Source organism: Molothrus ater, chromosome Z (assembly GCF_012460135.2).
Source record: "Molothrus ater isolate BHLD 08-10-18 breed brown headed cowbird chromosome Z, BPBGC_Mater_1.1, whole genome shotgun sequence".
Lineage (NCBI taxonomy): Eukaryota > Metazoa > Chordata > Aves > Passeriformes > Icteridae > Molothrus > Molothrus ater.
This window is the reverse complement of record NC_050511.2, coordinates 35,428,689-35,439,727: the sequence shown is the minus strand read 5'-3', so window position 1 is coordinate 35,439,727 and position 11,039 is coordinate 35,428,689. Positions and strand designations below refer to the sequence as shown.

At 46.1% G+C, this 11,039-nt stretch overlaps 1 protein-coding gene across 3 annotated transcripts in view; it reads right to left on the bottom strand.

The window, feature by feature from the left end:
• LOC118699417 (transducin-like enhancer protein 4) overlaps positions 1–5,350 on the bottom strand; it is a 98,550-nt gene extending 93,200 nt beyond the window's left edge. For all 3 annotated transcript variants that reach the window (XM_036403427.1, XM_036403429.1, XM_036403428.1), the window contains exons 1-4: positions 4,461–5,350; positions 3,940–4,037; positions 2,762–2,825; positions 1,346–1,390 (exon numbers count right to left, since the gene is read on the bottom strand). In XM_036403427.1, the coding sequence (XP_036259320.1) occupies positions 1,346–1,390; positions 2,762–2,825; positions 3,940–4,037; positions 4,461–4,505 (252 nt within the window). In that variant the 5' untranslated portion in view covers positions 4,506–5,350. The remainder of the gene's footprint in view (positions 1–1,345; positions 1,391–2,761; positions 2,826–3,939; positions 4,038–4,460) is intronic.
• Between the last annotated feature and the right edge of the window lie 5,689 nt (positions 5,351–11,039).

The following is an 11,039-nucleotide window of genomic DNA, read 5'->3' as shown; positions in this document are numbered from 1 at the left end:
TACAAACCAATTTTCAGGTGATCTTTCTTTTCCCATCCAATCATTTCTTTATTTCTGCAGTTTACACTCCCCAGCAACGCTGGCAAATTGCTCAACGCAACCATTTGCTAAAATGAGTTGTCAGTATTAAACTCCACTACATAAAAAGTTCCCTCACTGGAAAAGAGGTCAGATGTTCAATTTCTTCTCCTCTAGAGAAGGTTAAAAAGTGTACATTATCAAATAAGAAACTCTAATTTACATTAGCATGCTCTAGCTGAGTAATCGCTTCCTAATCTTGGCCTAAGTGCTAGAGTTCAAGGCACAGAACCGATAGCAGTTCTCCAGTATCTAGAGGGGACCTACAAGAGAGCTCTAAAGGGCCTTCGACAAGAGCATGTAGTGATAGGACAAAGGGAAATGGCCTTAAACTGAAAACAGGGCAGGTTTAGTTTAGATATTATGATAGCTATGATATTAGTAACAAGTGGGGATCTTTAGACCACACTCAAGCATTATGCTAATATTAAAATCTAAAATAGTAGGGACAAATCTGCTTATACTGCAACCCAAAATTCCTAATATCCAGTATCTTTTTTGATAAAATTGATAAATGATAAATTCTTTACTGTGAAGATGGGGAGGCACTGGAACAGGCAGGCTGACGATGCCCCATTCCTGAAAACGTTCAAGGCCAGGCTGGGTAGGGCTTTGAGCAGCCTGATCTAGTGGAAAGTGCCCTGCCCATGGCAGGGTTGGGTGGAACCAGATGATATTTAAGGTCCCCTCCAGCCCAAAGCATTTTATGATTCTATGCTTACACCATCACAGAAAGCTCATTTACTCCTTTGTGTTTGAGATGCTAGCACACTAGTTCTGGACAGAAGTCCAAGTAAGCAGCTGGAGGGAAATATTAACATAGCTGTAACATCAATAGCATTTGTAGCTCCAGCTTAAATCACCCTAGGTTAACCAAAAAATCCAGTTTTTTCCACACATGCTCCCCTTCCTAATACATATATCCCAAACAATAAACCCCAAGGGTTTGAGACCAGACAGTAAAGAAGATACAGCCCACAAACCCACCCATCCTCACAGACACTCTCCCTGTGAAGTATAGGAATGCCTGCAAGTGCAAAAATTGCATATGGAAAGTCAAGCAAATAATGCACAACTGGCAGACAAGACCATAACCTACAGTCTGCATACCAAACATAAGGCAGAAGATTCAGGGTCAGGTGAAGAAAAAAATTTCTGATGCAGTCATGTATGCAATTAAGGCAAGTCACACAGAATATGTGTGTTTTAAGATTGATGGGAGAAATTATACAGAGCATTCTTACAACAAAAGTAATTCTTTACCTACCTGTTTATGCATCTCTATATTCAGCCCATAGGACATCTCGTAATACTAAGAAAAAAGAAAATTACTCTATTAGATTTTGCAATTGTGAAAACTATTTTGGAATTCACTTTGACTGAAACATCATCTGTACAAAGACATACAAACCTACACACATTAATTTGCCTTGAAGAGTTCCTGGAATTGCAAAGAGTGTGTTTCAGAATAAACTTTGTTTTTTGCTTTATCTACATTGTTTCATGTCACATTTACAAAGAACAGCTGTAAAATAAGGCAAAAACAGACAGCAAAATAATGAAAAATAATCACAAGCAGAATCAAGGATTAAAAGCAGAAAATTATGAAGATTCTATTCACTAGCATACATAAAACATGCCAAAAAAAACACCCAAAGTGCTTCAAGCATATAAACATATAAATCAGCAATATCTAACAGACCGATTCCATATTTTAAATTAAAAAAAAAAAAAAACCACAAAAAATTCCTGTAATTAAATGGCAGGTATTAAAAAAAAAAAAAAGGAGAGAGCATGGAAATTCAGGGCCAGAGCAGACACACCAAACTAAGTGCATCCTCCTGTGCCCCAGTACTGCAAGGAACTCTTTTCAGTGTGCAATGTTAATACCAAACAATCTCCAAGACTTAGGCATATCAGGCATTAAAATGACAACTGCGAGCCTTACAATTTGCTTGTGCTCTCCCTTAAGATTTTTTCAAGGTTATTTACTCTTTCTGTGTATACAAGAGTATTACTTGTCTTGTGCATATGGAAAATGGCTAATCCCTCAGAGATATACAAGAGGAGAGATATCAAGAGTTCCTCTAGAGTTATCAGGATCCATCACACAATTACCTGTTTAGAAATGTCTTTCTATGCACATAATTTAACCAGGCAGACCACAACAACTGAGGAAATCCCTTTCACAGCTGAGATCACTGACATTCTCAATTTAATGAAACAATGATTCAGCTGCCAAAGAGCAACAGTTCTTCTAGAAAGCAGACTTTGGATTTGCATGCACTTAGGTACAATTTTGTCTTACTGCCATCACAGAAAAAAATACTATCCAGAACCATTTTACAGAAATATGACCACTGGGAAAAGTCAGCAAAAGTGAAAACATCATCCCCAGGTGCACTATGGAAGTTGCACACAGCTTGAAAGGGCTGACAAGTGATTTACTAGCATTTGGAAGAAACATGCTCAATTGCTTAAAAGATTAAAAAGCCAGATACTGACCACTGCAAAGAAGTTAAAAGACCCCAGAAACTACTGATTTATAATGGAAGCACTGATGCAACCTCAACAACAGCAGTGCTACTACAATCTTCCTGTTTGCCTCCAGCAATCCGAATGTATGTCAGTCTCAGTATACCAGGCTAATAGACATTTTGAATTTGTTATGCAGCTTGCTTACCATGACATAATGTCGCTGCATCTCTGTCTTCTCACTGGCCAGTTTTTCACATTCTAGCTTTAAACTGTTCAAGACACAAAAAGGAAAAAGCATGGGTACTTCATAACACTAAAGTGACATTCTCTTGAGCACAGGCTGCTCCCCTTTTCTCCACTACCCAAACATAAATGCGTATTCCAGTTCTTGCTTGGGAGTTTAGGATGGAGGTTTGTACTTTTCCATTTTCAAAGGATACCATGCAGCATCCTCATCTCCTAAAAGAACTGCAGACACACATGTGGTATACACAGAAAATTATTTTTCTGACAAAAAAACTAAACACTGATGCTGGTTTAAGAAGCATGCAGGGGTTCATATCTTTAACAGTTTAGCTTGAGAAGCTACTAACAAAAACGTAATTTGGGTTTCAGAGTTTTTATTTAGGTGTTTTAGAAACACATCTTTCTTTTTCTCGACCAACAGAAGAATCCCATGCACATTACCGCTTCAAGAAGAAAAACTTGTGGATTTGAATTTTTGCTCTTTGCTGTTACTGATGACGGAACTGCAAGTAGAATACTGCGTGTAATTTAATTAATACCGTGGTAAATACTAACGCTTCCAGTGTTTATTTGGTTTTCAGAAGCCCGCTAAACAATCCTGCCAGAAGTCACTTGTCACTTTGAGGACACAGCGCTGTTCCACCTAAGGATAATGAAACAGCTCGCCGCCTCACTTCCAGGTTATCAGCACTTGACATGTCAATGAAAGGTGCGAGGGGGCCGAGCCAAGACAAGATGCCTGTCCTGAGCGGCATTTCGAAGAAAAGCAGAGGACGAGTCCAACCAGACACATATTTTTCTATCAACACTCGCCCTCCCCCACTCCGCACCCAAAAGTAAACAAAAAGACCAAAAGAAACAAAAGAAAATAAAAAAAAAGAACATGAACAAAAACGGAACGCGCGGAAAACAAGAAAATCCGCTCGGCTCGGGGCCCATAGGAGCCCCTCGTCCCCAGGGCCGGGAGCAGAGCGGGATGTGGAGGAGCCGGCCAGGAGCGCCTGGCTGGGGTGGGTCCGCCCCGCTCCCGGTTCCGCCAGGGGTCCCGGGCCCCCGCCCCGCCGCCCCTCCGGGCGCGGCGCGGAAAACGGCGAGAGGAAAGACTGCGCGCGGCTCGGGCAAAGTAGGCAGTCTTACCTGTGGTACTGAGCCTGCAAAAACTGAAACTCCTCCTTAATCCGATCGCAGGATTCTGAAATGGTGAATTTAAAGGGCTGAGCTGGCTGGTGAGGAGCCTGCAAGCAAGGAACATCAGGTCTTTTAATCGCCCCCTCTCATCCGGTCACCACCTCCCGCCCGCCGCCGTTCCCCAACGCGGTCCTCGCACCGGGGCTCCTCCGAGGCGCAGCGCCCCAGCGCTCGTCCGCGGGCGGAGGCGCGATGCCCCAAACGCCCCGAGATGCTGCCCCGACGTGTCCGCCGGCGGTGCGGGACCGCAGCTGGAAGAGGTGTCGCCCGCTCGGACCCTCCGCGCCGGCGGCAGCCGCGGGACGCGGGGCTGGCGCCGGGACCGCCGCGCACCGGGTGAGGGCAACTCAAACAAGCCAACTCCGACCCCGGGAGGCGACGGCGGCGCGGCGGACAACAATAAGAAAATGGCTACAACTCCGCGGTGCCCACGCCTGAGCGCTGCCCGCGGGGCCGCCGCCGCCACTCACCGGGTGCCGGGTCTGCGGGTACATCTTGCTCAGGTCGCGGATCATCCACGCCGCTTCGGGGGGCGCTGGCGGCCGGAGCGGCGGGGATCAGGGCTGCAGGCGCGGCGGCGGAGACGGCGGGCAGGGACGCCCCGGCCCCGCCGCCCCAGGGCTGGCGGGGCACCGCCGGCAGCAGCGAGGCGCGACGGCGGCGGCGGCGTCCGCGACGCTCGGGGGCCGCTGCCACATCCCCCGGGGGCGGTCAGCGGGCGACGCCGGCCGGTTCTCCCGAGCTCCGCCGCCGCTCCACGGGCTCCGGCGGGCTACGAGCCCCGTGCGGCGGAGGGCGAGGTGGAGGAGGGCGGGGAAAGCCCCTCTGCCGGCGCCGGCGCGCGCTCCACCGGAGATTCCCCCCGCCGGCAGTTTTCCTCCCTTCCTGAAAACTTTTACTGCTGCTGCCGGCGGCTCTCCCGGCGCCGGGCGAAGCGGGGCGCGGAGCCCCGGCGGGGACGGTGGCTGCGGCGGTCAGGCGGCTGCTCCGCTGCCGCGGCGGGGGTGCGTGCGGTGCGGTGCCCTTTTGTGCGGCGGTCCGGTCTTCGCTGCTACCGCCCGCACCGCATCTCCCCCGCTAGTGCTGCTCGACCGCCTTTTGTTGTTTGTTTTTTTTTTTTTAATTGAAAAAAAATTTAAAGAGCGAGAAAGATTAAAAAATACGGTACGGTCTGGGCAGCTTTATTTATGTCTTTTTTTTTTTTTCTCTTTTTCCCTCCGCGCCTTTCGAAACTCCGGGAAGTGGCGGTGGTGGTGGCGGGGACGCGCAGATCCGAGCCCCGTACTCGGCTCGTCAGCGCAGCGTGGTCCGGCCCAGCCCAGCCGTGTCCTGCCCAGCTCGGTCCAGCCCGATCGCCGCTCCGCGCCGCTCCCACAGCACGCTCTGCCGAAGTGACTCCTTTGACCAAATTTAGCAGCGGCTCGTCATTAACATTCTGATACATATTCACAGCAGACGGAAGGCCGCCGCCGCGGGGCACCCTGGGAGTCGCAGTCCTCCCGACTCCAAGACTGCCCGCACGCAGCCGCTCCGGGGACTACTCCTCCCATCAAGCACCGCGACGCTGTCAGCCGCTCCCCCCGCGCCCCGCCCATGAAGGGCGGTGGCGGCGACCAATGGGCGGCGGGCTGCCATTAATCGCCGCTCGGCACTAATGCCTATCACTTCGCCTCTGACAAATGGGCGCGCGGGCTCGGGCAGAGGGGCGGCCCCGGACTCTCCCCCACGTGGGGTCCTGACGCGCCGTGGCCTCGCAGCCAATAAGGAGGCTCCCCACCGCCTCTCCGCCTCCGCTCGCCCGCCGCCCGAGGCGGGGCCCGCAGATCGCCGGCGTTCCGCGGCGCCGGCGTTCGAACAGGGGAAACATTTGTTCAGCCGTCAATCAAAGTAACGTGGGGCCGGTGTCGGCTGTCGCCGCCGCCGCCGCTCCCGCCGCCTCCTCCTCCTCCTCCTCCTCCGCGCGGGGCGGTGGCGCGGCGGGAGCAGGGGGCGGCAGGGGGCTCCGCCCTGCGCCCCTCCCGCGGGCACCGCCGGGGACTGGCGCTAATGAGGGGCAACGTCGCCTTAGAAAGGGGGGTATACGGCATCGCCGCTGCTCTCGTGGACGGGAGAGGGAATTGCCCCTCCGTTGCCTGCCGCCAAGGCGAGGCGTTCCCGCCTACCCTCGACCCGCCGGGCCGGGCCGGGCCGGGCGCCTTTCCCAGCGCCCGAGAGGGGCCGCAGTGGCTCCGCCGGGGCAGCCCCGGCCGCCCCATGGCTCCCTCAGCTCCCCGTGCCGCTGGGCAGGCGGAGCGGTGCCCTGCTACAGTTGCCGAATGCGATGTGATTTAAGTTTTGTTGCTGTCTTTTTTTTTTTTTTTTTTTTTTTTTTTTCCCGGCTTTACTGAAGGAGCTCCGCCTGTACTGGAGGAAGCGGTGACAAGGCCAGGGTGTTCCCCACTCGCAAGAGGAGCGCTCCAAGACCCGGTCGCTGAATGCTCCATTGTAATGCCACGTTTGTGTTCGACGGGGCGTTCAGACCCGGCTTCGCAGGGCGGCTGCGGCCTCAGCGTACTGCACGTTTTGGAACGTACAGTAAGCACACCTGGAAGCGACCTGTGGCGAGGAAAGGACAGGAACAACGGCTTCGTCTCGCTGCAGCAGGCGCGGCTGCTGCGTTTTGCAGGCTGGGAAGCAGGCATCAGAAAGTGTTTTCCTAGGCCTGAGCGTCGCATGCTTTCTCCGGGGCTGTTAGTGAAGAGCTGGAACGTGAACACCTGATTCCATACACATTCTTCCGAAAAAAAAGAACAATTTTGCACGTAGTAGTGCTGTGTCCTAAAAAGACCCTAGAACAATTTTTCTGCAGAGCCCCGCTCTAGACAATGCTGTGCAGTGATGCATGCGTGAGGGATAGGCTCATATATTGTTGGGGTTTTTTTCTTCTCTGTGTCTGTCATGCTTAGATTTGCCTTCAAGCAGTTTGTATTCCTGATGAGTTGCAGTTTAAACCTGCATGCAAAATATATGTGGTTTAGTCATGTCATTTTTGATGCCTGTATACCAAATCTATAATCTCAAAACATACACTCAGCAATTAATAACCTAATGATGGTAGCTAAATTATGTATGCTTACAGGTTTGGTTGTAAATTCTCTACTGCCTACAGATCTCTGGTTAAGGCCTGCAGCTACTGAGCACCTTGACGCCTTGACAGGACATGCCACCAGTTTTACCATTGAGATTTTGCCTTGCAGAGTGACTTTCAAGGACTGATCCAGGGGAACAGTTGTGGTGCTGGTGATGATGAAGGTGGCATCCATCTTCTGCTGCTGCCTAAGACTCAGCTGCAAGAGGCACACAGTAGAAATTCCACCTTTTTCTAGAATTTGTAACCAAAATCTGCTCCTCTATGGTGAGTGCTATGATCACTAGCCTCTGGAGCAGTTTGTCACACAAATTCTTAATCCTTTTGAAAAAAGATTTTGCCTAAAATTGCAAGTGCAAAATGGGCCAAAATATGTCCATTCCTGTCACCTTCTGTTTTTGTACCACCAAAAATATCTACACATTACATATTGCAATACTCAGCCTCCAGCCTACTTGCATGTGTAGTTTCTGCTGCAATTTTTATATTTACCAAGGTCATAATCAGATTTCCATAGGAATTTAAACCTCTAAATATTGTTTAAAGATTTCATTATAGAACACTAGCCTAATTATGAAAATGCTGCTTCTCACATGTCTAAATTTTCCAGCACTGAAAGTGATTTTAAAAAATTAATCATGAGCACTGCTCACTAGACAGAGGAGCACTTCCAGTTCCTCTGAAATAGAGGACAATCACCATATGCCTGGACCAAGTCTTGACATTCAGAAGTATGGCTGCCAAATCTAGAAATGCTTAAGTGGCTGTCACTGAGAGTGTGAAAGCTGTGCAGGAACAGAACAATTCACTCTGAAGAGTTGCAAGCATCTCTGGACACCTGATGAGTGTTTACAGTAGATATCACTATCAAATCCACAAAGTGGAGAAGGTATAACTCCACTTATAAAATAAATTGTATATCTGAAGAAACTGAATTCTGAAAATAACAGCAGGATTAATTGTTCCCTGTTGCCCTGCACGAGTTTGGCATTAGGTACAGAGCCCCAAACCTAAAGTCAAAAGAGTACAGCTTTTTGGTCAAAGCCATCTCTGGTCTTCTTGCGCCAGTCAGTTTACCAGCAATGTTCATTAAAGCTTTACCAGTGTCTGGTCTTGCTTGCCATTGGTCTTAAGTGAATTTGTGTAGCTAAAAGTAAGGCAGAGCTTGGTTTGCACAGCTTTAACAAGACATCTATATCCATATACTTAACTCTTTATGTAAGTAATCAATGTCTATTTTTGTACTGTTTTGCAGCATTCTGTCAGGATCCATGAGACTCAGAAGTTTAAGAGGAAGTGTGCTATAACTTGCCACTTTTAAATTATGTGAATTAAGATCAGAATGTCATTGTCATTCTGTTTTCCTATCTTTTTGTCACTTCTGACACAGCTTTGATGGATCTTTAAATATGGGCTGTTTTGTGTTTAAAGTTCCTTGTTTTTTCCTTCTTTTATGAAAAATTTTTTGTGCTAGGTTATATAACCTGTACTGTTACCTCAGAAGTGGAGAAGCTAGATTTTAAATGTTTTACACATATTGTTAATGATTTCTAATAAGTGAATCGACTGCAAGAAATATTTAGGCAGTTTTGTATACACAGTAAGTGTGCTGAGTTTTTACTGGTGTAGAAAAACTCTTATAAAATATCTCAGCAGAGCCAGAGGTTGCAAAATATCACTTCCATTCTTTTGTCAAGAAAGGCAACTGGTTATTTCAGTCCTAATAGTTCAGAACTAGCCTGCTTTTGTTTACATTCAAAATTTAGAGTCTGAAGTGAACAGAACAATATGTGGTTATATATGTACTTAATTGAATAGGTGAAAAAACACTTTTTCGACCTAAGATTTTCTAACCCACTTTCAGACTCCTGTGATTCTTTTTTTTTTTTTTTTCCTACAGTCATATCATAATCTTAGTACAGATGTTATCAGCACTAAAGGACCTTTAAGAATGGGTCCTGAGGCTGTTTTATATGTAACTCCACATATTCCCTGTCTGGAATGATTGTAGCTGAAGACCAAGACCGTTGGGCCTAGCACTGCAACTTATTGCAGTTTATTTTGGGACCAAGTTACAAGGTCACCATACTTTCTCAGCTGTATACTCACACACACACACACACACACACACACAGAGAAGCACAGACACTCATAAAAATAAAGTGTTGAACTGATAATCAGTTCAGAATGCCCCAGAGTAAATTTTGTATCTCTATACATATTTAAGTTCACTGTGTAACAAGTGCTCTTCTTAGCTTTCAGAAAGATAAACTCAGTGATGTTGTTAGTTGAATTGAAACTAAGTTTTCTCTGCTTGAAAATTTTAATTACGGCCTTAAGTCAGTTACATTCTTCTACTGGTGGTAGAATGTAACAGCATGACACACAGTTTATGATCTGGTGTTTTACAAGTGCTATCCAGTGACCCCGTCTCAGCAAGTTTTTGAAATACTCCCTACCTACAATTAGTCATCAATGACCTTAGGGATATGTTGTTGCTGGGAAGCACATTAAGGGAATTTATGGTACCATGTATAATGCAATTATTTATATGCCAATTTATATGTAGCTCCCTTGCAAAACAAGAATTTTCCATGTTCCAAACTATTTCTCATTGAAGTCTTTTTTCTTTTACATTGCCAAAATCACACTTTATTTAGTTCTTTTGTAGGCATTGGTGGTTTGGATTATGATCTTTACTTCAGCTTGATTCACTACATGCAGAATTCTTGCAATGACACAGTTCTGCTTACAAGAACTGCACTTGGTATGTGGCAGGAAAACCTGTGTTAAAGTACACTGACATTCTTTTCTGCAGGAAGAATAATAGTTTAGTTATCCTAGAAGCTGGATTTGCAAACTAACTTGGTGCAAAATGGCTCAGGCAGATATTTGCGATTAAAGTAATTTTTCCTAGTCAGTGCTTCTTTCTGCATTAAAATCTGTGAACTAGTAGTAATGAATATTTTTATCCATGGCCAAAACACAACAAGTTCTTTAGGAGGAAAACTTTAACTGTCTTAGAGAAGTCTCAAAAAGTCCTGTGATGTCATTAAGTTGTGTTTAAGCCTTTTTATAATGTTCAATATGTGAGTACTACCTAGTCAAGTGACTGAAGTCCTGAGGCCCACCTGCAACATTTGCTAAATGCATATAGCTATAAGGCTGCTTATTCCACATTTTGTGGTAATACTCTTAGTTGCAATAAACATGAAATGAATGCAATAAGTCTTGAACTGACAAAACCAGACCTGAACAAAGCATTTTCTTACAGTTACACCTTATAGTCAGATTGCATCTACATCACAAGTTATACCCCTGATAAGATTACAGTGTTTTGTACTGCATTTATTCATAGGAAACACCTTAGTCTCAGTAACTTTAAATCCACCACTTGATTTGCAATATCAGTTACAAAATTTCCTTAGCTTACAGAAAACTAATCAGATGGTTTTATAAGAAAATATATGGGCTGGCCTAAGTGCTAAAATCCAGAGTTATAACAAGGAAGTCAACCACTCACACAACAGATTCTTTCTTGCATTGACCCCCAGTAAAAGAACAAGGATTTCCTTATCAGGAGTGATAACTGTAGTAGAGCACATGGCCTATAATTCTACCTCAGCTTTCAATCTCTCTAACCAGGTTTCAGTGCTTACTGCAATGTTAGAAGTTTACTAACCATATTAGAAGATGAGGTGAAATGAACTTAGCATTCCTTCTTGTTACTCAAGATGTAGTCTGTGGCCTTGAATGAAGAAAGTTCTCTCAGCTCTTGCAATACCATTAACAAATGTCACTGTTTGGCACTCTGACACACATTGATTAATAAATAAATCCAGTTTTTTAACTCTTTAACTCATGTTTTCTTAGGTGCAATAAATATTCTGCATTTTTCAAAACGTTAGCTTTTCCAAAGTAA